General features: G+C 40.7%; 2 protein-coding genes across 2 annotated transcripts in view; both read left to right on the top strand.

Moving 5' to 3' along the window:
- The first annotated feature begins 1 nt into the window (after position 1).
- LOC130458059 (mucin-16-like) lies at positions 2-23,935 on the top strand. The gene is made up of 11 exons (XM_056820967.1): positions 2-734; positions 3,362-3,489; positions 3,609-3,676; positions 4,785-4,954; positions 5,676-5,714; positions 13,931-14,038; positions 15,695-15,822; positions 15,942-16,009; positions 17,117-17,286; positions 23,680-23,793; positions 23,862-23,935. The coding sequence occupies exons 1-11, from the start codon at positions 8-10 to the stop codon at positions 23,933-23,935; spliced, it is 1,794 nt and encodes a 597-aa protein (XP_056676945.1). The 5' UTR covers positions 2-7.
- The window catches only part of LOC130453599 (mucin-16-like), a 33,846-nt gene continuing 22,947 nt past the window's right edge, over positions 17,097-27,995 (top strand). The window contains exons 1-3 of the mRNA XM_056820599.1: positions 17,097-17,286; positions 18,032-18,070; positions 23,680-27,992. Of these exons, the coding sequence (XP_056676577.1) occupies positions 25,085-27,992 (2,908 nt within the window). The 5' untranslated portion in view covers positions 17,097-17,286; positions 18,032-18,070; positions 23,680-25,084. The remainder of the gene's footprint in view (positions 17,287-18,031; positions 18,071-23,679; positions 27,993-27,995) is intronic.

Below are 27,995 nucleotides of genomic sequence, written 5' to 3'. Positions count from 1 at the left end.
ATGGAAAATGGGCCATAGTCCAAAACATGCTGTAACTCACTTATCCACCCTTCTGATCACAGGGCCCAGTAGAGCAAGCGAGGGCAGAATGATGACCACAGCTGGAGAATCACAGACCATAATCATTACAATTTCCAGCCCTGCAGTAAGAACACACTCTGTTCTGGCAACAACAGCAGCCCCGACCACTGCCTGTGCTATTGACTTGGAAAAAATCACTGTGCCTGCTTCCTCTGCCTTGCCAGAGCTCATGGTAGCACCATTTGCCTGGTCTGGAGTGGCGACCAGCCCATCTGAAACTATGCTCATTGCCGAAATCTGTACCCCACTTGGGGCTGGGACAGGAGGAGGGAGCCCCATAGGTGTCCCTTCACACCTCACTAGTCTTGACACGACAACATCAACCACAGTCTTTCCCTGCACCAATGTGCCCCCAGCACAGTCTACAATGTGCTCTACAATCAGCCTACAATCAGCCACAACTCTTTGCCGTGTCAGTAGAGAAGAACGAAAGCCAAAGACCTCTCTGGACACATCTGCTTCAGAGACCACAGCCATGGCTACTGCAAGGGTATGGCTGGCCCTGACCAAGACTCCAACCACAATGGACATCAGCAGAGGAGCTGAGGCTGTGGTTCTGTCCACAAGTGATTTGCCCACCAGCTCAGCTGTCCCACTCATTCCCACAGATAAAGTATCCACCCAGACCACCATGACCACTATTGCACACACTGGTAAGAATAGTTCCTTCATTATCTTCCCTGCTGGAACATGGGGTTATATTTTAGTGAAAAATAGAGAGTAAAACAGTCACCACAGTTATGGTTTCTGAGTCTGACATGTCCAAGGAGGAGGTCAACCTTGTCCTTTTTCCCTTAATGACTCATGAAGGGTGTGTGATGCAGTAGTAAGAGCAGGCATTCATGTCAGAGGACCTGGGTTCAAATCTTAGATCTGATATTTTCTACCCATATGGGGAAGATTGATCAGGAAAGACAGATAATAAGGATGGAGCTTTTGCAGGATGGAGAAGATAAGCCTTTGTTTGGAATTGTGACTACACACCCATTTGGCAGTTGTGGACAAAACACCTCCTGGTACTTTGTAGATAGGATTGAGAACATGCCCAGGGCTAGAGTTATCAACTCATTCATACCTGCCCTGGGCAGATGAATAATAGCTAACATTTAGCATGCCTAGTATACAGCTAACACATATAAGTCCTACAAGATTAGTAGGGTAGTACTAAGAGAGACCCATTTGGAGGTCCTACCAAAAAGACTCAGAAGGTGTTCAAGCCAGGATTCAAGTTGTAGGTCTTTTGACTTTTGTCTAAAATTCTTTCTACTGGACTACAGTGAATACTCTTTAAGCAGACATGGTGTGGGAAGAGGAAGTTCTATGCCAGTGGAATGGTGGACTCAATAATGGGCCCAGAGTTGCAAAGTAGTAGATGGCTAGACGACCCAAGCTTTCATGATAAGTCTGCCTAGTGCAAGACTGAGGGGCTGACGATGCAAAAATGAACAGCTCCCCCCAGAGGTCAGGATGGATTTCCCTCCCCCTCTGACCAGATGATTCAGTGGCTGATCTGAAGAGATCATGTGACAACCACATCACCTCTATATCCCATAGACTGTACCCTTCCCTGTAGTATTCCTGTATGCATGTGGTCAAGAGTTTTCATTCATAGTTTGCTGTGGTTTTTCTGTCTGTTCCCCCATTTTTTTAGCACCATCTCTGACTCCATCACCTTCCTCTAGCACTACAGGTAGGAACTCCTCTGTGCCTCTGATGCCTTTCTATGCCCAGCCTTGAGAATAGGAATTGCAGAATGCGGAGTGAGTTTCCCAATGCTATGACCTTTCATATAATTAGTTGGAAGGAACCTTAGAAGTGTCTGGGATTACGTATAGCCTCTTGTTTTACAGAGGTGGGAACTGAGGCCCAGAAAACTTAAAATGTTTGTGTCAGCATGATTGGATAGGACTGGAAGGGGCCCTAAAAGGCCACTTAGCTGAACCCCTTCATTTTGCATTTGGGAAAACTGAGGCCCAGAGAAGTTATATAAGATGTCCCAGGCCACAAATGTAGAAAGCATCAGAAGTGATATTTGAACCCAGGACCTCTGATTCCAGAGTCATTGTCTTTTCTAATCTGTTATGCTCTACTTCAGGGGCTAAAAGAGAGTTCAGCCCTAGTGCTTCACATTAAATGGCTAAGGCTCTTTCCACTTCAACGGGTGCCTTCTGTGACCTCTCCAAGGGCAGTGAATGTTTTTTAAAACTTTTATCCATATCCTCAGTATTTAGGATTACACTGGGCAGAAAATGAACACTTAATGATGGAGAAGGCTGCTAGCTTAATGGGACATGCCCTGGTGCATTGTTGTCTACTTCCACCTCGACCCCTGTACACATCATCTGTCCTGCTGATCTTCAAAGTGGGTTTCTGCTAGAAAATGACTTCTTTGTCTTTTGTCTGTGTTATACTTCTCCAGAATTCATTTTGAAGGCATTATGTTGGGTTTTGGAGAGGAATTTGGTAGAGATTAGATGAGGAATCTCTATCTTCTCCACCAACTTTGGCTATGTCCTTTACCGTTACTCTCATAAATCTGATTCATTGGATATTGGAAATGAGTCTCTCATCAAAAGAATTTGAAGCAAAGATTTTTCCCTCCAATTACCCGAATCCCTTCTCATTTTGCCTACATTGGTTTTGTTTTTGGGGAAAAACTATTTTGTCATAAGTTAACAACAGTGTCCATTTTTATCTTGCTCTCCTATCTTTCCCTCATGTGATCATAAACTGTCCCCTTGTCCATTACCATGAAAGATACAATTTTCCTCATCACTCTCGTTTGTTTTATATCACCTTTTGTATCTAACTCATGTACTCATTTGGAGTTTACTTTGTCATGTCATACAAGACATTGGGCCATCCCTAATTTCTGCCAGACTAATTTGCATTATTCCCAGCAATTTTTGTCATGTAATCAGTTCTTAACTTTGAAACTGGATTCAACCTCCTAATTTTACTTGTGAGAAAACTAAGGCAAAAACATAGGATGTGGCAGGGCCATAATTTCAACCCAGGTATTCTGACTACAAAGGCACAATTTTAATACTTCCAGAAATGGTGTGTATGGCTAGAGATGTGTTCAGGTTTTCATTAGTGGGTTCATTCTGCTGAGTTTCCAACTGAGGAAGGACTAGAAGAGTGCCCCCTGGAGTCATGATGATGATAATGGTCATCATAACTGACATTTAGATAGAACTTGAAGGTTTACAAAGCATTTCCTCTCATTTGAATAACATTTGTAAGGCTCAGACAATGTGATATCTTTCCTTCTGTACAGCAGCAGGGAGCTCCTACTCCAAGACATTCACCCTCAACTTTACCATCACCAACATGTTTTATACACCAGACATGGGTGAAAGGGGCTCCAACACATTTAAGGCTGCTGAGAATGTCCTGCAAGTTCTGGTGAGACTCCATTCCCCTTCCCCTACCTTCTCTCCCCCATGCTGCCTTCCTTAGCCCTGATTATCCAGGCTTGGTCTAGTCAGGTTCTCAGAAGTTCCTTTCTCCCCTTTTGTTTTCAGCTGAAGTTCTTATTTGGAATGAGCAACCTTGGCTCTCACTATTCTGCATGCAGTGTGAACTTGCTGAGGTGAGAATCCTGCAAGATGTCCACTCAAATAGCAAAGACCACGCTTTCCCATTTGACTTAGATTTTGTCCAGGCTGCTGCTGCTTCTCCTTCCCAATAGCAATTCCTTCTTTCCCACGATGTAATGGATAAAATTCCCCAACCAGCAAGCCATTAGAAACATTCCAGGCATCCTCCTATCCTTTATGTGGTGAAGAAAAACTTCTTTCCACATAAGTCTTCCAAATTTAAAACTCCATGTGAGAAGGAATAACATGGCAGGCACCAAGTGAGTGGGTAGAAATTGATTGATTCAAACACATATCAGCATTGATTTTCTCTAGAATCGGAGGATTATATTTTAAAAGTTGGAAGGGGCAGTAGAGGTCATCTAGACCATTCCCTTCATTTACAGATGAAAAATGAAGAACCAAGGATAGTTCAATAACTTTTATAATGTCAAAGATAATTGTCCAATTCCAAATTTGAACACAGGCCCTTTGACTTTAAGTCCAAGTTCTTTCTACTACTCTAAGGAAACTACTGAAGATAATCAGACCCCATACATACTTGTAAACATAAAAATAAGTAAATATACAGAGCACTGCCAACTCCAGTTTGGTGAATAAAGTGCTAAGCATGGATTCAGGAAGAACACAGTTCAAATTCTCTCTTAGACACATACCACTTTGTGACCTTATGCAAATCACATAACCTGCCTTAGCCTCAATGCATTCCTCTATAAAAGGAAGGGGCTGAATTTTATGGCTTCTAATGTCCTTTTCAACTCTAAAATTACAATCCTCTGTAAACCTTTGTTCAAAGTTGTTGACTTCTCTCAAGAGTGTCCTCTGAATACCTAAATTTCAGAAACGAAACCAATGGTGTCAACCTCAAAAGGAGGCCATTAAATTATACATCAGGGTCCCTAAGGCCTGCATTTTGACTCTGAAAACCATACATATTTATATATTACCTTTTAAATTAGTAAACTAACACATTAAAATCAGATTGGAATTACACTTTAATCAGGACTGACACTTTAATCTGGTTCATATGACCCTCAGGAAGGGCTATGTTTGACACCTCTTGTATGTTTGACACCTCCTGTCTGAAACATCAATTTCCAGGTCTCTGAAGAATGGGACAGCAACAGGAGTGGATGTCCTGTGTACTTTTCAGGAAGATTCCTCCAACCCTGTCCTGAACAAAGAGAAGGTTTACTGGGAGCTAACTGAACAGATTCAAAGAAGAAGGCTAAAACATGTGCTTATAGAGAGGGACAGCCTCTTTGTGGATGGTAAATATCTTGATTTGGGAAATGTACTTCTCTTTCTCTGGGTGGTGCCTGTTCCAGAAAACAAGCTAATCTGCCCCAAATTCTCTCCTTTTGAGCCTCCTTTGTTTACTTGGTTTCACTATGTCACTCCTGGGCACTGGCCCACAAAGTGGTGCCAAACTAGGAAGACCTAGGGAGCTCACTTCTAAAGATCAGAAGAGGCTGGTTTGTTCTTATGCTCCTTGAACCAAGAAGTATGCCATAAATCCCTTCTTCTTGAAAGTTGAAGCACCATTTCCCCATCCCTATGGTCCCCCAAACATCTCCTCTCCATTCCATCATTAACCTGTTTCCCACAGAGAGATACCGTACTCAAAGATTTATGTGTTCTCTCTCTGTCTCTGTCTCTCTGTCTCTGTCTCTCTCTCTCTGTGTGTCTATCTTTTTCTCTCTCTCCCCGTCCTACACTGTTTCTCTCCTCACCTATCACTTTCTATATTTCTTCTTTGTTCTCTCCCTCTATTTTCTCTTTCTTTTTTTGTTTTCTCTATTCTCTATTTTTCCCAAACTCTTATCTTTATAACTTTTCTGACCTATTCTCTTTTTTTCTATCTTCTTCTCCTTTCCTCTTCCCTCCTTTCACCTACTTTTCCTTGTCTTTTTCTTCCCTGCCCTTACCTTCTCTCCAACTCTTGTTCCCTCTGAATTTCTTTATTCTTCTTTTTTCCCCTTGCCGCCACAGGGTATCATCATAAGCAACCAGGCATCATATCCACAAAGAGTGAGTTTTCAATTTCTTTATTTTCTGTTTTTTGGGGGACAATATCAGGAAAGATATTTTTCACCCTTTTCGATGGGAGCAGTGTAGGGCACAGGAATAAAAAAATAGTTTTAGGATTTCCGAATTTGATATCTTATTAAATATGGCCGATGTTGAGACATTATTTCCTCATTGGCCTATGTTTTTAATTGCAATTAAAACATATCTAAATTCTTCAGTGGAAAAAAAATCAGCCCATGGAATTTAGAAATCAGGCTGTCTATCTCCTTCTTGTCTTTGTAGCCTGGTATATAGAAGGTATCTCCCAGCATTCCAGTGTCTTGGGCTTCTCACCCATATCCTTCATTCATGAATGTTGGCCACTGGTTTTCATTAATAATGTTTTTATTCTCTGCTCCTTCAATAACTACACTCTTTCCAATCATGTCTCTTACTCAGTCATCATTTACCTCTGGCAGTACAGTTAGGAAATGCCTAATGCCTAACTTCTCTTCTGTTTTTTCACCTAATTTCTCATCCAAGGACATGAAGTAGGAAATGGAGAGGGCAGGAGAGACCCAGTCCCAGGTGTCATATATGACAAAGAATGAAATGATTTCTCCTCACAATGTCCTGGTATTTTATCAATGGTGTCAATAACTACAGAGATGAATATATGTTGAATAAAAACTAAGAAGAAATTAGAATTAACAAGGTAGTTAGGGAGGAAGAGTATAGGGAATCATGAAAGGAGGTGCTAGTGCTGAATGTTGACAAAAGAGGGGGTTGGGGGTGGGGGTTAGGTCCTCTGAGTTGGAGGTGAGGAAGGATGGCATTTCTGGTTGAGAAGACAGCTAGTGCAAAGACATAGCTATGGGAGAGGAAGTTTCCCATACCAGGGAAAGGGAGAGGGCCATATTAGCAGAATTATATACTGTAGGAGGAAGAATAACATCCAATGACCCTGGAGAAGGGGTTTGAGACTGCAGTGTTAAATGTAAATGCTTTACATTAATAAGATAGAGAAAAGGCAGATCTAAATTTATGCATTGAACTAAAAAAACTAGAAAAAGAACTAATCAGAAATCTCTAACTAAAGTCAAAATAGGAAATCCTAACTAAAAGTCAAAAGAGATAAAATTGAAAGTGAGATTGCTGCTAAACTAATGAACAAAAAGTTGGTTTCATGAAAAAAAAAATCCACCTGTTCCATATAGCATAGAGCCTTGATTAATTTGATTGAAAAAGTAAGAAGAAAATCAGATGACCAGTATCAAAAGTATAAAGGATGACTTCTATCCTCAATGAAGATGAAATTAAAGCATCTTTAGCAGATCATTTATCCAATTATATAAGAATAAAAGTAATAATCTAGTGGAAATGGCTAAATATTTACAAAAATATAATTTTCCCAGATTAACAAAGGAGGAAATAGTATATTTATGTGATCCCATTTCAGAAAAAATAAATTGACCATGTTGTCAAAGAATTCCCCAAGAGAACCATTCAAGGTCATATGGGTTCACAAGGGAATTCTTTCAGAACTTTGAAGGGCAATTAGTCCCAATGGTATATAAAGTTTTTGGCAAAATTGTCCAAGAAGGAGTGTTACCAAATGCTTCTTATGACACAAATTTAGTGCCTGATACCTAATCCAGGAAGAGAAAATCAAAGAAAATTATAGATCCATTTCCTTAATGAATATTGATATAAAAATCTTAAATAAAATACTAACAAAGAGACTCCAGTAACATATCACTAAGATCATTCACCATGACCAGGTGGGATTAATACTAGGAATGCAAGCCTGGTTTAATATAAGGAAAACCATCAGCATAATTGACTAGATCAATAATGAAATCAATACAAAATATATGATTATCTCATTAGATGATGAAAAAGAAACCTTGAAAAGATTCAACACATATTCTTGTTAAATAAAAAAGAGAAACAATAAGAATGAATGGATAATTCCTTAAAATGCCAAGTTGTATCTTAAAACATTAGCCAAATGTCAACTGCCATGGGGATAACTTAGAAGCCTTCTACAATAAAATTAGGGGTGAATGAAGGACGCCCTTTATCACTATTGTTTAATATCATATTAGAAATTACAGCTTTAAAAATAAAGGTAAGAAATAAATTGAAGGAATTAACCTAGGCAAACATTAAACAAAAAAACCTTTACCTCCCTCCCCCATTGAGAAGTCAAAAGATATAATAGCCATTATCCATATGAAGTCATGCAAAACATTTCAACATTAACCATGTTGTGGGGAGAAAAAACAACCAAAATAAAGAAAATTAAAATATCTGCTTTAGTCTGTACTCAGAATTCATCAGTTCTCTGTCTCGAGGGAGATAGCATTAGTGGAGAGCTCAAAAGCTAAAGAGACTGGGGCAGCTGGCTGGTTCAGTGGAAGAGATCCAGACCTGGAGAATCGATGATCTTAGAGTGAAATCTGAGCTCAGACATTTGCAAGCTGTGTGACACTGGGAAAATCATTTAATCCCAATTGCCTAGCACTTTCCAGTCTTCTGCTTAAGAACTAATATTTAGTATCCATATTCAGGCTGAAGGTAAGGGATTTGACGTAAAAAATCTATAGAGAGGATTTTATAATGTAAACAGGTGAAGTCTGTGTTCTTTTCCTTTCCTAGGACAAATTTCTTTTTTTTTAAACTATATTTTATTTGATCATTTCCAAACATTATTCATTGGAGACAAAGATCATTTTCTTTTCTCCACCCTCCCCACCTCTCCCATATCTGATGGGCGATTCCACTGGGTATCACATGTGTTCTTGATTTGAACCCATTTCCATGTTGTTGGTAATTGCATTAGAGTGTTCATTTAGAGTCTCTCCTCAGACATGTCCCCTCAACCCCTGTGGTCAAGCAGTTGCTTTTCCTCCATGTTTTTACTCCCACAATTTGTCCTCTGCTTGTGGATAGTGTTTTTCTCCTAGAACCCTGCAGACTGTTCAGGGACATTGTATTGCCACTAATGGAGAAGTCCATTACGTTCAATTGTACCACAGTGTATCAGTCTCTGTTTACAATGTTTTCCTGGTTCTGCTCCTCTCCATCTGCATCACTTCCTGGAGGTTACCTAGGACAGATTTCTAAGTCAATGAGGACTCAATGCATAAAGTCACCTGGTAGATTGTAAGCTTCTTGACGGCAGGGTATGTTTTATTATTGTCTCCAAGTTTTCAATACCAAGAACCATGACTGGCTTAGCATAGGTGATAATAAGTGTTTTTTGATGGATTTTTTACAAGAGATAAAATTTGTAAGGTACTTCACAAATCTGAAAGTGTTACATTTTATCATCATTATATGAAAAATATGCTTACCTTTCAACTTATGACTTGTTGTGGTATCTATCCTGTGTCCCCTTTTCTGGTTACTGAATTTTGGGATTTGAGAAGCACAATGGTGGTACAAGGGGGAGTAAGAAGGGTGTAAGGATAATTTTTAGTGTTTTGACTTAAAATCCAAAATAAGTGGTCGCCATGGGAAATTCTCAAATATGAAAATACTCAAGTCAGCTGGGATTCATGAAGATTTTAATTAATGAAGAAAGAAGGAATTAAGGGGAGAGAGGGAGAGAGAGAGAATTATTTAATACCGTCCTAGCTCAGGCTGATCCAAGTAGTAGACAAAGGCCTAGGCCTGAGCCTAAGGGAGAGCGAGTCAGTCTTTATCACTCACAACAAGACCATCTCCAAGCTGGGTTCTTCCACTCCAAACTGAAATTACTCTCGAAACTGAATTAAATTGTTTTTTTATCCCTTCCTTTTAAAGAAATTTTCTCTTATGTCACCTCCCCTAAATTTTTAATCACAGTAGACACTTTTTCCCAGGATTGCCCATTCTTAGTTTTCACCTTCTTTGGTTTTCACCTTCTCTGGTTAGATTAAATGTTCTGAGTCCTTCACACCTCTTTGTTTAGCTTGCCTTTTGTAGGTTACTTGATCTTTTTAGGTACAAATTTAACCGTTACAGGTACTTAACACCTTTTTGTATTATTTCTAAAAGTAAACTTAGCTTAAGTTTTAGCTTCTCTGTAAGGAATGAGTTAGGGACTTTCATTGTTCAATCAGGAGTTTACAGCTTTATCTTCCTCTAAGGCACTGTCTGAGTAGGGTGGAGTAATTTTAAAAGTTCCCAATACATTCCTGATTCTTGTTAGACCAAATATCTCCATTGTTACAATAAGGCAACAGTTTCAATAAAATCTTCTAAGGTACAGTATGAGTAGTCTTTAAGATTCACAAGAGTTAGGAGGAGAGGAGAAGAAAGGGTAAATTTAAGCATCTACTAGGTACCAGGCTCTGGAGGGAGGTGCTATTATTATCCTCATTTTATAATGGAGAAAATGGAGGCATAATTTAAGTGACTTGAGAACTCAATGGGAGTACAGACCAGCTCAGGTACCATTGTTTCCAAAATGTTTTCTGAAGTCACTATTTGAGCACCAGGGACAGATGGCCAGGAGTCTGAAAATCAGAACACAGCTACCCTGGCAGCCAGCATTGCTCCAATAGTGAGGATCAGTCCTGTGGTGACCAGGATCATTCTGCTGTCAAACATCACTGCCTCTATAGCATGGATATGGATATTGAATCATGTTCACCTTCCTGGACTGCCAGACTCTCAGAAACAAGCCACTGCTATTGGTGAAAGACTCCTTGGTAAAAGGAACTCAATGTGGCCAAGCCTCATTTCTGCCTTTACCTTCTGTGCAGCCTCCACAAGCACAGGCTCACCTGGGGCTACGTCCTCATTGGAGAACTCCAGGTTAGCCAGTCTGACTGTTGTCTGAGAGGAATTCAGGAAAACATCAAGTCTCACTATCATTCTGACTTCAGCTAGCACAAAGGAAAGTTGGACATCAGTTTCTCTGAGCCCAGCTCCCACAGCTACAGAAGGCATCAGTGCTAGGGTGGGGACAACTTCACTTTTTGCTCATGTACCTGTTAGCTCTATCCTGTTACTAAGGAAGCATGTTTGAATCAGAATGGAGGTCAGATGTGTCCACGGAGGAGAACTTAACATCTCAAGGGAAATCACTTTTCCTCCCATTTCCCTATTAGAACTTCTTTTTTTGGTACACTTAAGACCATGTTGGGTCTGTTGGGTGAGTGAATGCCTTTCAGGATCCTTCATCTCTCTATAGTAGCACACTCAGCTGGTCCCTGAGCTACAAGGACCCTTCTGTGGTGATTAGTATTGAGTCTAACATATATGGAGCCTGTAGATAGGGAACATTTCCTTAGGCAATATCAGTCAGTCAGTGAGTTGATAACCATTCATTGTGTCTGCTCTGATTCCACACACTCCGCAGAGCACAGGGTATAGGAAGGAAGGCACCGTTGTGACAAGGAAATCACTTTAAAAGACTGATATATATTAATTTAAGGTCTCCAAGGAATTCAGCTATGTAATTCCTAAATGAAAACTCAAGTCAGCCATCAGCCTTTTATGGAGTTTTTAATTACAAACAGGAGGAAGAAAAGTATGAGAGAGAGAGAGAGAGAGAGAGAGAGAGAGAGAGAGAGAGAGAGAGAGAGAGAAAGAAAGGGTAGAGAAGGGAAGAGGGCTTAAATACCCCTTCTGTTTAGGCTGGGCCCAAAGGCCCAAGCCCTTAGATAGCTGGGGCAAAGAAAGGAGATCAGTCCCTATTACTCACATGACCAAAATGGAGAAACAGGCTCCGGGGCCTCCACCTGCAGCTTCCTTCAGAGCAAGCTTCTCAGAGCACCTCTCCAACCACTCAGAGCCAAAACTCTCCAACCACCCTCCAGTCCTCAGACCCCTCTATCTTTAAGGAAACCATCCAAGTTCCCTCCCCTCAGTTCTCACATCTACCAATCACTGTCCATCAATTTCCCTGTGCCAATGGTGGCTCTAGCTTAACCCAGGACTGCCCAGAGGTCTGTGGCTTTGCACATGTCTGTTGGAGGTCATATTTTCAAATAATTAAATCTTGATCTTTTGCTGCAGCCCTTCCTAAATCCTGTTAGGACTGAGTAGGGTGGAGATTGATTCCAAGTATCTCCATTGTATCAATTCTAAAATCAATCATGACTCAAAGAAATTCCTGTTCTATGCTTAAGCATAGGTCAAAGCCCTTTCCATTGTTCAGCAAAAGGTTTCTGTCCTAAAGTAATCTTAAGAAGGGAGGAGGAGGAACCTCCCATGCCAATGGGGTTCACATTCCAATAGACTATCACTAAGAAATTTTCCAAGTATGAAATTTCCCAATGGTGAAATTTCCAACATTTATAAGTCCAAGAAATTTTAAGGTTTACACCATTAATCTTAAGAAGCTTATAGTCTAATTGGGGAGACAATATGCCAGGAACAACAATTTACACACAATCTAAAAACAAAATAAATCCGAACTAATCAAGAGAAGCTGGCATTAGAATTTAGAAGGATCACCTAAGAAGCAGAGGAGCTCTTATCAGGAACTTTAAGAAAGTTAGGGAAATGAGGAAAGTATTCCAGATTTTTCTTCCAAAGATCAAATATTACAACAAGACATTTGGATGTATTTATAAAAATTGCAGCAGTTGTGTTTATAGAGCAGAGCTTTACTTGAGAGTGGCTGCTCCCCATAGAGAGCTAATGTCTTGAAAAGACATTCTTGAGCCTTCCCCAAATCCCACTCCCACTTGAAGTTGCAGTATCAATATAATGTAACTGGGTGCAACCTAGTAGGAATATTTTCTATTTGGTATAGCCAAAGTTGAATTGAGATAGCAAAGTGAGTGCAAGGAAGAGCAAGAAGGCAAATGTCTCAGGGGGAGAAGGAATAATGTATAAGAAGAATAGGAAAAAAGGAGGAGAAGATCATGGAAGGCTTTGATTGCTAAATGGGGTTTTGTATTTTATCCTTAAAGCAATAAGTAGTTACTGAATTTTATTGACTAGGACAATGACATGGTCAGACCTAGGTTTTAGGAAAAGCAATTTTGCAGTTGAATGGAAGATGGACTGGGGTTGGATGGGACTTAGGACAGGGAGACCAAATAGAAAACTACTGCAATAGTTAAGATATGAGGTGAGGAAGGCCTATACCAGAGTAGTTACAGGGTTATATGAGAGACAGAGAATATGGGAGAGATGTGATGAAAGCAAAATTTATAGATCTTGTGAACACATTGGATATGATGGGTGAGCAGTCAAGAATGACCTGGTTGCCTAACCTTTGCCTTTCTGTCTTAGAGTTTCTACTAGAGAATGAAATGAGGCTTTTTTTTTTTTTAAAGAATGATGACGTGACTTGTGAGCCTGGGTGACTTGGGAGGACAGTGATACCCTGGTTAGCCAAAGGGAACTTAGAAAGAGTTGAAGGTTTTGAGGGGAAGGCAATGAATTAATTTTTGGACATGTTGAGGCTCAGATATCTACAAGACACCCAGTTCAAAATTTCCAACACGCAGTTGTTCATTGGCAGTTGTAAGACTGGAGGACACGGCAGAGGTTAAGGGATGGATGACCAGATTTGAGAATCATCGATATAGAGATGATGGTTAAATCTTGTGAGGTTGAGAATGCTGAGGGAAATCTTATAGAAAAAGAAGAGAGGGGCCCAGCTCAAAGCCTTGTTGGGCACCTACATTAAGCATTTATGACCTAGATAAGAATCCAGCAAATGAGACCAAAGACAGTGGTCATACAAGTTAGAGAACCAGGAGAGTTTTTTGTTATAAAAGTGAAAGAGAATAAAATAATGGTATCAAAAGCTGCAGAGAGATTACGAAGAATGAGGATGAAGAAAGGGCCATTAAGAGATTTTTGCAATTAAGAGATTGTTAACAACATTGGAGAGAGCAATTTCACTTGAGTGATGAGGTTGAAAACCAGACTGTAGTTAAGAAGAGAATAGGAAGAAGGGAAGTGGAAGCACTTTTTATATAGAGCTTCCTCATGGATTTCAGTCATAAAAGGGAAGAGAGACAGGAGATTATACCTCTCAGGGACAGGTGGATAAAAGAAAGGTTTTTTCCAGATGGGGAAGTAAAAAAGCTGTCATTAGATTTGGAGTTCGAAAAAAAATGAGAGAATGGGAATACTAGAGAGATTCTCTTTAGATGAAGGATGAAGTAAAGAAGGTACATATTTTGGAGTTTCCTTCAGAATATAAGGGGACAACAATATTGTTTTTTCTACCCCTACTGCTGAGGCTGAGATGAGATATATGTTCTCATTTATTCCTCTAGAGAGTGAGATTGCTGTAGGACCTGTCACCCATATCCCAGACCATGGAGCACCAGGAGACATGACATCAGTGACTAGCAGCCTCTATGAATCCACAGTAGGTGCCATTGGTAAGAAATTATTTTTTCTTTCTATTATACTGGTATTCATCCTTGCTCTGGGCCCTTGTTTTACAGCTTGGAGATATGATATGGACTCATCTTCATATTCTGAGTACAGGACACTCACTGATGGGGGAGTTTGTGATTAGGTTGTAAGACCTGGCAACTTCCTCTATTCCATTACTGTCTGCCCAGATGTATGCCATGATACCAGCCTTTGGATGAAGAGCTCATGGAGGATTTTGTCCATTTCTTGCGTTAGTTTGTGTGTATACATATAATTTACTATGCTAAAAGTCAGCTACTGAAGGACAGGCTTTTCTATGCCCAGAACCTAAAACCCTGAATGGGGTACCTGACCAGAGAAGTTAAATAAGATGTCCCAGGCCACAAATGTAGAAAGCATCAGAAGTGATATTTGAACCCAGGACCTCTGATTCCAGAGTCATTGTCTTTTCTAATCTGTTATGCTGTACTTCAAGGGCAAAAAGAGAGTTCAGCCCCAGTGCTTCACATTAAATGGCTAAGGCTCTTTCCACTTCAGCGGGTGCCTTCTGTGACCTCTCCAAGGGCAGTGAATGTTTTTTAAAATTTTATCCGTATCCTCAGTATTTAGGATTACACTGGGCAGAAAATGAACACTTAATGATGGAGAAGGCTGCTAGCTTAATGGGACATGCCCTGGTGCATTGTTGTCTACTTCCACCTCGACCCCTGTACACATCATCTGTCCTGCTGATCTTCAAAGTGGGTTTCTGCTAGAAAATGACTTCTTTGTCTTTTGTCTGTGTTATACTTCTCCAGAATTCATTTTGAAGGCATTATGTTGGGTTTTGGAGAGGAATTTGGTAGAGATTAGATGAGGAATCTCTATCTTCTCCACCAACTTTGGCTATGTCCTTTACCGTTACTCTCATAAATCTGATTCATTGGATATTGGAAATGAGTCTCTCATCAAAAGAATTTGAAGCAAAGATTTTTCCCTCCAATTACCCGAATCCCTCCTCATTTTGCCTACATTGGTTTTGTTTTTGGGGAAAAACTATTTTGTCATAAGTTAACAACAGTGTCCATTTTTATCTTGCTCTCCTATCTTTCCCTCATGTGATCATAAACTGTCCCCTTGTCCATTACCATGAAAGATACAATTTTCCTCATCACTCTCATTTGTTTTATATCACCTTTTGTATCTAACTCATGTACCCATTTGGAGTTTACTTTGTCATGTCATACAAGACATTGGGCCATCCCTAATTTCTGCCAGACTAATTTGCATTATTCCCAGCAATTTTTGTCATGTAATCAGTTCTTAACTTTGAAACTGGATTCAACCTCCTAATTTTACTTGTGAGAAAACTAAGGCAAAAACATAGGATGTGGCAGGGCCATGATTTCAACCCAGGTATTCTGACTACAAAGGCACAATTTTAATACTTCCAGAAATGGTGTGTATGGCTAGAGATGTGTTCAGGTTTTCATTAGTGGGTTCATTCTGCTGAGTTTCCAACTGAGGAAGGACTAGAAGAGTGCCCCCTGGAGTCATGATGATGATAATGGTCATCATAACTGACATTTAGATAGAACTTGAAGGTTTACAAAGCATTTCCTCTCATTTGAATAACATTTGTAAGGCTCAGACAATGTGATATCTTTCCTTCTGTACAGCAGCAGGGAGCTCCTACTCCAAGACATTCACCCTCAACTTTACCATCACCAACATGTTTTATACACCAGACATGGGTGAAAGGGGCTCCAACACATTTAAGGCTGCTGAGAATGTCCTGCAAGTTCTGGTGAGACTCCATTCCCCTTCCCCTACCTTCTCTCCCCCATGCTGCCTTCCTTAGCCCTGATTATCCAGGCTTGGTCTAGTCAGGTTCTCAGAAGTTCCTTTCTCCCCTTTTGTTTTCAGCTGAAGTTCTTATTTGGAATGAGCAACCTTGGCTCTCACTATTCTGCATGCAGTATGAACTTGCTGAGGTGAGAATCCTGCAAGATGTCCACTCAAATAGCAAAGACCACGCTTTCCCATTTGACTTAGATTTTGTCCAGGCTTCTGCTGCTTCTCCTTCCTAATAGCAATTCCTTCTTTCCCACGATGTAATGGATAAAATTCCCCAACCAGCAAGCGATTAGAAACATTCCAGGCATCCTCCTATCCTTTATGTGGTGAAGAAAAACTTCTTTCCACATAAGTCTTCCAAATTTAAAACTCCATGTGAGAAGGAATAACATGGCAGGCACCAAGTGAGTGGGTAGAAATTGATTGATTCAAACACATATCAGCATTGATTTTCTCTAGAATCGGAGGATTATATTTTAAAAGTTGGAAGGGGCAGTAGAGGTCATCTAGACCATTCCCTTCATTTACAGATGAAAAATGAAGAACCAAGGATAGTTCAATAACTTTTATAATGTCAAAGATAATTGTCCAATTCCAAATTTGAACACAGGCCCTTTGACTTTAAGTCCAAGTTCTTTCTACTACTCTAAGGAAACTACTGAAGATAATCAGACCCCATACATACTTGTAAACATAAAAATAAGTAAATATACAGAGCACTGCCAACTCCAGTTTGGTGAATAAAGTGCTAAGCATGGATTCAGGAAGAACACAGTTCAAATTCTCTCTTAGACACATACCACTTTGTGACCTTGTTCAAATCACATAACCTGCCTTAGCCTCAATGCATTCCTCTATAAAAGACAGGGGCTGAATTTGGGGTTTCTAATGTCCTTGTCAACTCTAAATTTACAATCCTCTTTAAACATTTGTTCAAAGTTGTTGACTTCTCTCTAGAGTGTCCTCTGAATAACTAAATTTCAGAAACGAAACCAATGGTGTCAACCTCAAAAGGAGGCCATTAAATTATACATCAGGGTCCCTAAGGCCTGCATTTTGACTCTGAAAACCATACATATTTATATATTACCTTTTAAATTAGTAAACTAACACATTAAAATCAGATTGGAATTACACTTTAATCAGGACTGATACTTTAATCTGGTTCATATGACCCTCAGGAAGGGCTATGTTTGACACCTCTTGTATGTTTGACACCTCCTGTCTGAAACATCAATTTCCAGGTCTCTGAAGAATGGGACAGCAACAGGAGTGGATGTCCTGTGTACTTTTCAGGAAGATTCCTCCAACCCTGTCCTGAACAAAGAGAAGGTTTACTGGGAGCTAACTGAACAGATTCAAAGAAGAAGGCTAAAACATGTGCTTATAGAGAGGGACAGCCTCTTTGTGGATGGTAAATATCTTGATTTGGGAAATGTACTTCTCTTTCTCTGGGTGGTGCCTGTTCCAGAATACAACCCATCTGCCCCAAATTCTTCTCTCCTTTTGAGCCTCCTATTTTACTTGGTTTCACTATGTCACTCCTGGGCACTGGCCCACAAAGTGGTGCCAAACTAGGAAGACCTAGGGAGCTCACTTCTAAAGATCAGAAGAGGCTGGTTTGTTCTTATGCTCCTTGAACCAAGAAGTATGCCATAAATCCCTTCCTCTTGAATGTTGAAGCACCATTTCCCCATCCCTATGGTCCCCCAAACATCTCCTCTCCATTCCACCATTAACCTTTTTCCCACAGAGAGATACCGTACTCAAAGGTTTATGTGTTCTCTCTCTGTCTCTGTTTCTGTCTCTGTGTCTCTCTGTGTCTCTCTGTCTCTTTCTCTGTCTCTGTCTCTGTCTCTCTCGCTCTCTCTCCCCTGTCCCACTCTGTCTCTCTCCTCACCTATCACTTTCTATATTTCTTCTTTGTTCTTTCCCTCTATATTCTCTTTCTTTTTTGTTTTCTCTATTCTCTATCTTTCCCACACTCTTATCTTTATAACTTTTCTGACGTATTATCTTTTTTCTATCCTGTTCTTCTTTCTTCTTCCCTTCTTTCAACTACTGTTCCTTGCATTTTTCTTCCCTGCCCTTACCTTCTCTCCAACACTTGTTCCCTCTGAATTTCTTTGTTCTTTTTTTATTACCATTCCCCACTACAGGGTATCACCATAAGCAACCAGGCATCATATCCACAAAGAGTGAGTTTTCAATTTCTTTATTTTCTGGGTTTTTTTGGGGGACAATATCAGGAAAGATATTTTTCACCCTTTTCGATGGGAGCAGTGCAGGGCACAGGAATAAAAATTAGTTTTAGGATTTCAGAATTTGATATCTTATTAAATATGGCTAATGTTGAGACATTATTTCCTCATTGGCCTATGTTTTTATTTGCAATTAAAACATATCTAAATTCTTCAGTGGAAAAAAAAAATTCATCCCATGGAATTTAAAAATCAGGCTGTCTATCTCCTTTATAGCCTGGTATATAGAGGGTATCTCCCAGCATTCCAGTGTCTTGGGCTTCTCACCCATATCCTTCATTCATGAATGTTGGCCACTGGTTTTCATTAATAATGTTTTTATCCTCTGCTCCTTCATTAACTACACTCTTTCCAATCATGTCTCTTACTCAGTCATCATTTACCTCTGGCAGTACAGTTAGGAAATGCCTAATGCCTAACTTCTCTTCTGTTTTTTTCACCTAATTTCTCATCCAAGGACATGAAGTAGGAAATGGAGAGGGCAGGAGAGACCCAGTCCCAGGTGTCATATATGACAAAGAGTGAAATGATTTCTCCTCACAATGTCCTGGTATTTTATCAATGGTGTCAATAACTACAGAGATGAATACATGTTGAATAAAAACTAAGAATAAATTAGAATTAACAAGGTAGTTAGGGAGGAAGAGTATAGGGAATCATGAAAGGAGGTGCTAGTGCTGAATGTTGACAAAAGAGGGGGTTGGGGTGGGGGCTAGTTCCTCTGAGTTGGAGGAGAGGAAGGAGGGCATTCCTGGTAGAGAAGATAGCTAGTGCAAAGAGTGCAAAGACATAGCCATGGGAGAGGAAGTTTCCCATACCAGGGAAAGGGAGAGGGCCATATTAGCAGAATTATATACTGTAGGAGGAAGAATAACATCCAATGACCCTGGAGAACGGGGTTGAGTGTTAAATGTGAATGCCTTACATTAACAAGATAGAGAAAAGGCAGATCTAAAATTGTGCATTGAACCAAAAAAAAAAATAGAAGAACAACTAATCAGAAATCTCTAACTAAAGTCAAAATAGGAAATCCTAACTAAAAGAGACAAAATTGAAAGTGTGAGTGCTACTAAACTAATGAACAAAGAGTTGGTTTCATGAAAAAAAAATCTATCTGTTCTATATATCATCGAGCATTGGTTAGTTTGATTGAAAAAGTAAGAAGAAAATCAGATTACCAGTATCAAAAGTATAAAGGATGACTTCCATCCTCAATGAAGACGAAATTAAAGCATCATTAGCAGATGATTTACCCAATTATATAAGAAAAAAACTGATAATCTAGTGGAAATGTCTAAATATTTACAAAAATATAAATTTCCCAGATTAACAAAGGAAGAAATAGTATATTTATGTGATCCTATTTCAGAAAAAATAAATTGACCATGTTGTCAAAGAATTCCCCAAGAGAACTGCTCAAGGCCATATGGGTTCACAAGGGAATTCTCTCAGATCTTTGAAGGGCAATTAGTCCCAATGGTATATAAAGTTTTTGGCAAAATTGTCCAAGAAGGAGTGTTACCAAATGCTTCTTATGACACAAATTTAGTGCCTGATACCCAATGCAGGAAGGGAAAATCAAAGAAAATTATAGATCCATTTCCTTAATGAATATTGATATAAAATCTTAAATAAAATACTAACAAAGAGACTCCAGTAACATATCACTAAGATCATTCTCCATGACCAGGGGGGATTAATACTAGGAATGCAAGCCTGGTTTAATATAAGGAAAACCATCAGCATAATTGACTAGATCAATAATGAAATCAATATAAAATATATGATTATCTCATTAGATGATGAAAAAGAAACCTTGAAAAGATTCAACACATATTCTTGTTAAATAAAAAAGAGAAACAATAGGAATGAATGATAATTCCTTAAAATGCCAAGTAGTATCTTAAAACATTAGCCAAGTGTCAACTGCAATGGGGATAACTTAGAAGCCTTCCCAATAAAATTCGGGGTGAAGCAAGGACTCCCTTTATCACTATTTTTAAATATTATATTAGAAATTACAGCTTTAAAAATAAAGGTAAGAAAAATAAATTGAAGGAATTAACCTAGGCAAACATTAAAAAAAAAAAAACCTTTACCTCCCTCCCCCATTGAGAAGTCAAAAGATATAATAGCCATTATCCATATGAAGTCATGGAAAACATTTCAACATTAACCATGTTGTGGGGAGAAAAAACAACCAAAATAAAGAAAATTAAAATATCTGCTTTAGTCTGTACTCAGAATTCATCAGTTCTCTGTCTCGAGGGAGTTAGCATTAGTGGAGAGCTTAAAAGCTAAAGAGACTGGGTCAGCTGCCTGGTTCAGTGGAAGAGATCCAGACCTGGAGAATCGATGATCTTAGATTGAAATCTGAGCTCAGACATTTGCAAGCTGTGTGACACTGGACAAATCATTTAATACCAATTGCCTAGCACTTTCCAGTCTTCTGCTTAAGAACTTATATTTAGTATCCAGGCTTAGGCTGAAGGTAAGGGATTTGATATAATAATCTAAAGAGACGATTTTATAATGTAAACAGGTGAAGTCTGTGCTCTTGTCCTTTCCTAAGACAAATTTCTAAGTCCATGAGGACTCATTGTATAAACTCTCTTGGTAGATTGTAAGCTTCTTGAAGGCAGGGTATGTTTTATTTTTGTCTCCAAGTTTTCAATACCAAGAACCATGCCTAGCTTAGCATAGCTTCTTAATAAGTGTCTGTTGATTGATTTTTTACAAGAGAAAAAATTTGTAAAGTACTTTGCACATTTGAAAGTGTTCCATTTTATCATCATTATATGAAAAATATATTTACCTTTCAACTTATGACTTAATGTGTTATCTATCCTGGGTCTCCTTTTCTGGTTACTGAATTTTCAGATTTGAGAAGCATTGCTGGTAAGGGTAGGGGGAGAAGGATATAAAGATAATTTTTAGTGTTTTGACTTAAAATCTAAAATAAGTGGTCGCCATGGGAAAATCCCAAATGTGAAAACCCCCAAGTCAGCTGGGATTTATTGAGTTTTTAATTGATAAAGGGAGAAGGAATTAAGGGGAGAAAGCGAGAGATAGAGATCTCTCTCTCTCTCTCTCTCCCTCTCTCTCTCTCTCTCTCTCTCTCTCTCTCTCTCTCTCTCTCTCTCTCTCTCTCTCTCTCTTTTGAGAGAGAGAGAGAGAGAGAGAGAGAGAGAGAGAGAGAGAGGGAGGGGGAGAGAGAGAATGAATACTGCATTGGCTTAGGCTGAGCCAAGTAGTAGAAAAAGGCCTAGGGCTGAGCCTAAGGGAGAGCAAGTCAGTTTTATTACTCACCACAAGACCATCTCCAGGCTGGGTTCTTCCACTCCAAAAAGAAATTATTCTCCAAACTGAATTCAATTTTAACTGAATTCAATTGTCTTTTTATCCCTTCCTTTTAAAGAAATTTTCTCTTTTGTCACCTCCCCTAAATTTTCATGTCTATGAATCACAGTAGACGTCTTTTCCCAGGATTGCCCATTCTTAGTTTTCCCCTTCTTTGTTTTTCACCTTCTCTGGTTAGATTAAATTTTCTGAGTCCTTCACACATCTTTGTTTAGATTGTCCTTTGTAAGGTACTTGACCTTTTTAGGTACCAATTTAACCGTTACAGGTACTTAAAACCTTTTTGTATTAGATCTAAAAATAATCTTAGCTTAAGTTTTAGCTTCACTATAAGGTATGAGTTAAGGAATTTCATTGTTCAATCAGGAGTTTACATTATCTTCCCCTAAGGCACTGTCTGAGTAGGGTGGAGTAAATTTAAAAGTACCCAATACATTCCTGATTCTTGTTAGACCAAATATCTCCATTGTTACAATAAGGCAACAGTTTCAATAAAATCTTCTAAGGTACAGTATGAGTAGTCTTTAAGATTCACAAGAGTTAGGAGTAGAGAAGAAATGATAAATTAAGCATCAACTATGTACCAGGCTCTGGAGGGAGATGCTATTATTATCCTCATTTTATAATTGAGAAAATGGAGGCATAATTTAAGTGACTTGAGAACTCAATGGGAGTACAGACCAGCTCAGGTACCATTGTTTCCAAAATGTTTTCTGAAGTCACTATTTGAGCACCAGGGACACAAGGCCAGGAGTCTGAAAATCAGAACACAGCTACCCTGGCAGCCAGCATTGCTCCAATAGTGAGGATCAGTCCTGTGGTGACCAGGATCCTTCTGCTGTCAAACATCATTATCTCTATAGCGTGGATATGGAGACTGAATCAAGCTCACTTTCCTGGACTGCCAGGCCCTCATCACAGGGGGAAACAAGCCACCTTATTGGTGAAACACTCCTTGGTAAAAGGAACTCAATGTGGCCAAGCCTCATTCCTCCCTTTACCTTTTGTGCAGCCTCCACAAGCACAGGCTCACCTGGGGCTACCTCCTCATTGGAGAACTCCAGGTTAGCCAGTCTGACTGTAGAGTCTCAGAGGAGTTCAGGAGAAACATCAACTCTTGCTATCATCCTGACTCCAGCTAGCACAAAGGAAAGTTGGAAATCAGTTTCTCTGAGCCCAGCTCCCACAGTACAGAAGGCAGCAGCGCTAGGGCAGAGACAACTTCTCTTTTTGCTCATGTACCTGTTAGCTCTATCCTGTTCTTAAGGAAGAATGTTTGAAGCAGGCTTCCTCTTTAGCCCTGGAGGATGGGGGCCAGATGTGTCCATGGAGGATACCTTAATATCTCAGGGGAAATCACTTTCCCTCCCATTTCCCTCTTAGAGCTTCTTTTTTTGGTACACTTAAGATCTTGTTGGGTCTGTTGGGTGAGTGAATGCCTTTCAGGATCCTTCATCTCTCTATAGTAGCACACTCTGCTGGTCCCTGAGCTACAAGGACCCTTCTGTGGTGATTAGTATTGAGTCTAACATATATGGAGCCTGTAGAATTATAGCAAGATAGGGAACATTTCCTTAGGCAATATCAGTCAGTCAGTGAGTTTATAACCATTCATTGTGTCTGCTCTTATTCCCCACACTCTGAAGAGCACAGGGGATAAGAAGAAAGGCACCCTTAATCTTAAGAAGCTTACAGTCTAATTGGGGAGACAATAAGCCAACAACAATGTATACACAATCTAAAATAAGATTAGTTGGAGATAATTAAGAGAATCAGGGCACTAAAATTTAGAAGGATCACGTAAGAATCAGAGGAGCTCTTAGCAGGGACTTTATGAAAGTCATGGAAATGAGGAAAGAATACCAGATTTTTCTTCCAAAGATCAAAAATTACAACATGACATTTGGATATATTCATAAAAATTGCAGTAGTTATGTTTATAGAGTAGGGCTTTACTTGAGAGTGGCCCCTTCCCAGATGGGGAAGTAGGAAAACTGTCATTAGATTTGGAGAGTTTGAAAAAAAATGAGAGAAAGGGAATACTAGAGAGATTCTCTGCTAGATGAAGGATGAAATAAAGAAGGTACATATTTTGGAGTTTCCTTCAGAATATAAAGGGACAACATATTGTCCTTTGTACCCCCTACTCCTGCGGCTGAGATATATGCCCTCATTTATTCCTCTAGAGAGTGAGATTGCTGTAGGACCCGTCACCCTTATCCCAGACTATGGAGCACCAGGAGATATGACATCAGTGACTAGTGGCCTCCTGACCTATGAATCCACAGTAGGTGCCATTGGTAAGAAATTATTAATTTTCTTTCTATTATACTGGTATTCATCCTTGCTCTGGGCCCTTGTTTTACAGCTTGGAGATATGATATGGATTCATCTTCATATTCTGAGTACAGGATACTCACTGATGGGGGAGTTTGTGATTAGGTTGTAAGACCTGGCAACTTCCTCTGTCCCATTACTGTCTGCCCAGATGTATACCATGATACCAGCCTTTGGATGAAGAGCTCATGGAGGATTTTGTCCATTTCTTGTGTTAGTTAGTGTGTATACATATAATTTACTATGCTAAAAGTCCACTACTGAAGGACAGGCTTTCCTATGCCCAGCACCTAAAACCCTGAATGGGGTACCTGATTAGTAACAAATGATTACTGCTTCATTTTCCATTTAACCTGAGCAGGTATCTAACAGGCATTTTGTCTGAGCCAGGATCCCTATCTCATCTGAGGGCAAGATGACCGGAGAGATCCATGTAGATGATGATATGTAGATTTCAGTCTCTTCTTATTTAATACTTTCTCATGGTGGCCATGCACCCTAGAGCAGAAGTAGATCATAATCTCTGTCACAGACCTTTTTATTTTGAAAGTGCTTGTTAGGGAGAAGGTGCTCTTCTCAGGAAGGACAAACTCCTCACAGGCTCTGGGGATATCTGTCCAAATAACCCCAAACTTCTTCCATCAACCCTTAGGCACACTTTAACTAACTACTTTGGTCATAGAATTCTCTACTGAGACTTCAGGGACACTGAAGAAAGTGAGTGGATCTGACTAGGGAAGAGAACCAACAGATTCCACCAGTATCCCTGTGACTGGCTCTACTGGGAGAGATTCTATTTCAGACACTGAAACAGACATACATGTCATGGAGACAACTCCAAGAGCCACAGCCACTCAAGACCCACTTCTCACTGCACCCACTGGAACAGGTCACAGGAGAACTGTGTCCTCTCCCATCTCACCCTCAGCTCCAAGTGAGATATCCTTTAGAGTCACCATGGCAATTGCAAAGCCCTCACTCTCCATGACTCCAGTAGAACCCACATGGCTCCAGTGGTCCCTTAAACATCACCCTATCTGGAATAATTTTTGTACACCCCTTGCAGACACACCTATGGCAGAAATAGCTCCTTGAGAGAGTTCCAGTACCCCCCTTTCTCCATGGCCCACTCCAGTTGATTCTTTCAATACTGCTAACTCAGCCCCAGGAACTGAAATCACCTCCATTGTGCCTCTATCTTCACTTCCAAGAGCCACAGGTGCCACAGAAACCATACCAAATCATGATTCATCAATGAGACATACCACACTAGAGCCAGGCTCAGCTGCCCTAACTTCCACTGCTACCAGCACCATTCCAACATTATCTGGAGAAGATGCAAACACCCCATTGTTGTCTATAGAAGGACCAACAGAAGATAAAACAGTGTCCAGAACCTTCCCAGAGAATTTAGACACTCCTGGTATCACTCACAGGGAGCACTACTTCACAGGTCCTGGAATAACTTTTCAACCTGACATGGCCTCTACTTCTCTGGCCAATTTAAGTGAAGGGATCAGTTACTCCAGAATTGTACCCTCATCCCCTTTAGAGAGTAGGAAAAGCACTGCCATGTTTGGAATCTGGATAAGCCCAGCTGAACCTCTCACTCTGGAGCCCAAGAAGCCCACCCCTCCTGAGGGTTCACCAGTGACTGAATTTAGCAGCAGGGAAAGTGGACATTTACAGAATAGTTTGGCCACAGGCAGCACTACAGAATCAGATATCAGTACACTCATCCCTGGCAATTTTCATCCTTCTGAGGGCACTGCTAACCTCATATCAAGCCCAGTGGAGGGCTCCAGCCCAAAGGCATCTGTCTATACCTCTCTACCCCACACCTCAGGTACTACAGGGACCAGGATTGGAGAAGAGACAGACTCATCCTTGGTGTTGACTACACCAGCACCTGCTGTCTCTATCAGCAGCATCTCTGGGGCTCTCCTTGGTACAAGAACAGTGGTTCCATGGTCTTCGAATTCAGCTGAAGCTACAGATCTTACCATGAATCGCCTTGATCCTATATCCATGTTGCCATCCAAATTCTCCACTTCATCTCCTGTAACATTTTCAGGGGTTACTTACAAGGCTGAAGACAAGAGCTCCAATGTTCCTGGGACTGACAGCATAAGTATCATCTTCAGCAGCAAGGTCACAGACAGGGTCTCTCTCCATCCTGAGATCACTCCTAACCAAAATCTACTGGGCACAATGGAAGAGAGCACAGGTGCTTTGCTGACCCCTTCTTTGCCTGGACCTCCTGGGTCTTCAGCTGCTAATATGGGAAGTGTATCAAACATGTCAGGTACCAATACTGGCTCAACTCCACAGGTGACTTTAGCTTATGAAATCTTAACTAGAGACTTAGAGAAGACCTCAAACTTCCCACTGGCCATGGAAAATACAACTAAGACTGTCCCAGCCAAGATGATGGGAAATACCTCCATGGCTTCCATGAGCCCAGATGCTCAAGTGGGCTCAGCATTGCTTCTTACCACCACCAGCAGCCCTGTGGCTCTCCCTGGACAAAGCACAGTTCCTATTTTGTCAACCATAGCTGAAGCTGGGGCTCTCACTATCACTGGGACAGATAGCACTCCTACATGGCAAAGCACACACTCTTCTTCAACTACTATAACATCATCTAAGGATACCCCCATGACCAAGAACATGAGATCAGCTTCCCCCAGGACTCACTCCAAGCATCTAATTTCCAGCACAAAAATCACGGACATTGTTCCCTTTTCCCCTGTGGTCACTCTTAGCCATAAGTTTCCAAGTTCAGTGGTAGAGAATAACACAGATGCCCCACTGACCACTCCTAAATCCCCAGTGGTCTCAGACACTCATCCTGGAGGCTCATTGGTCACCTCTGCTGACTCAGCTGTCCTGGGGACGACAGCTCATGGTGAGCCACATGAAATCTTAGAAAAAGGCTCAACACTTTCTGTGAACACTTTTACCACAAAGATCAGAGAACATACTGTTACAGCAAAAGTGATAGAAGGTAGCACTTTAGCTCCTCCAAGGATTAACACAGGAGTTGAAGGAAGATCATCTATTCCTTTTACTACAAATCTAGGAGAGATTCCAAAAAGTTCTGAGGCTGTGACTCCCAGAGACACAAGTCCTTCTTACTTGTGGCTAACAGTGACTACAGTGAGTCCTTTTCATATTGGATTGGGTATAGGTCTGGATGCTGTTTTCCAGGCTGAGCTGTCTGAAATTCAAGGTCCACTAATCATCATTGAAATCCCACAGGAGAGTGATGCAGGATTCCCATTATCTTTTACTGCAACTGAGGCAACTAGAGCAAGGACCATAACATCTTCCACTCTCATCTCAGGATTGGTGGAGAGCCAGTCTTCCATAGGCAGCATTTCAGGAACAGAGGCCATCAGAGACTCTCCGACCTTGTTCTCTCCTTTAGAAAGCACCAGGACACATGCCACCAGACCTGAGTATGCATTGAGCTCTGAACAAGCACTGTCCACTGTGCCAACAGAGAAATTACTTGAAATGGTCACCAGCACACTTACTTTTGTTTCCAAAATGCCTTCTGAAGTCACTGCTTTGGCACCAAGGACAAATGCCCAAGGGTTTGAAAGTCACAGCATGTCTACCCTGGAGGCCAATGATGCCCTAGCAGTAGGCACTGGCCTTGCTGTGACCTTTAACTCTCCACTACCAAGCGTCACTGCTTCTAGCAGCATGGATGTCAATGTGGAAACTGTGTCAAGATTAGCACCCTGGACAGCCAGATCCTCATCACAAGTAGAAGCCAGTTCTCCCAATCTGGTTGTCACCACAGGAGATGGACCCTCCCTGGGAACAGAACCTCACAATCCCATCCATGAATCTCTGAGCCCAGGGCCAGGCTCCTTTCCTGCCTTAAGTACCCCCAAGGCCTGGACAAGCACAGCTTCCCTTGAAACTGCTACCTCATTAGAGGACCCAGGGCCAGCCGGCCTGACTCTAGAGTCAGAGAGAAACCCACAGGCAACACCAACTCCAGCTATCACCCTGCCTCCAGCCAGCACACTAGAAGTTTGCACAACAGCATCTCCCAGTCCTCCTGACACAACCACAGAGGGCAGGAGTGTCAAGGCAGGGACAGCCTCTGTTTCTGATCAAGTGCCTTCCTCTTCCAGCCTCTTCCCAAGTA

This window comes from Monodelphis domestica, chromosome 3, assembly GCF_027887165.1.
Source record: "Monodelphis domestica isolate mMonDom1 chromosome 3, mMonDom1.pri, whole genome shotgun sequence".
Taxonomy (NCBI): Eukaryota; Metazoa; Chordata; class Mammalia; order Didelphimorphia; family Didelphidae; genus Monodelphis; species Monodelphis domestica.
Note: the sequence above shows the minus strand (reverse complement) of the source record. Positions and strands in the feature narration are given on the sequence as shown.

Bases quoted from the DNA above. Each gene is read 5' to 3' on its own strand.
- LOC130458059 (XM_056820967.1), top strand. From the start codon at position 8: ATGGGCCATAGTCCAAAACATGCTGTAACTCACTTATCCACCCTTCTG. The intron at 14,039-15,694 runs GTAAGAAATTAT...CCTTCTGTACAG, and splicing joins ATCCACAGTAGGTGCCATTG to CAGCAGGGAGCTCCTACTCC. The intron at 15,823-15,941 runs GTGAGACTCCAT...TTTTGTTTTCAG, and splicing joins AGAATGTCCTGCAAGTTCTG to CTGAAGTTCTTATTTGGAAT.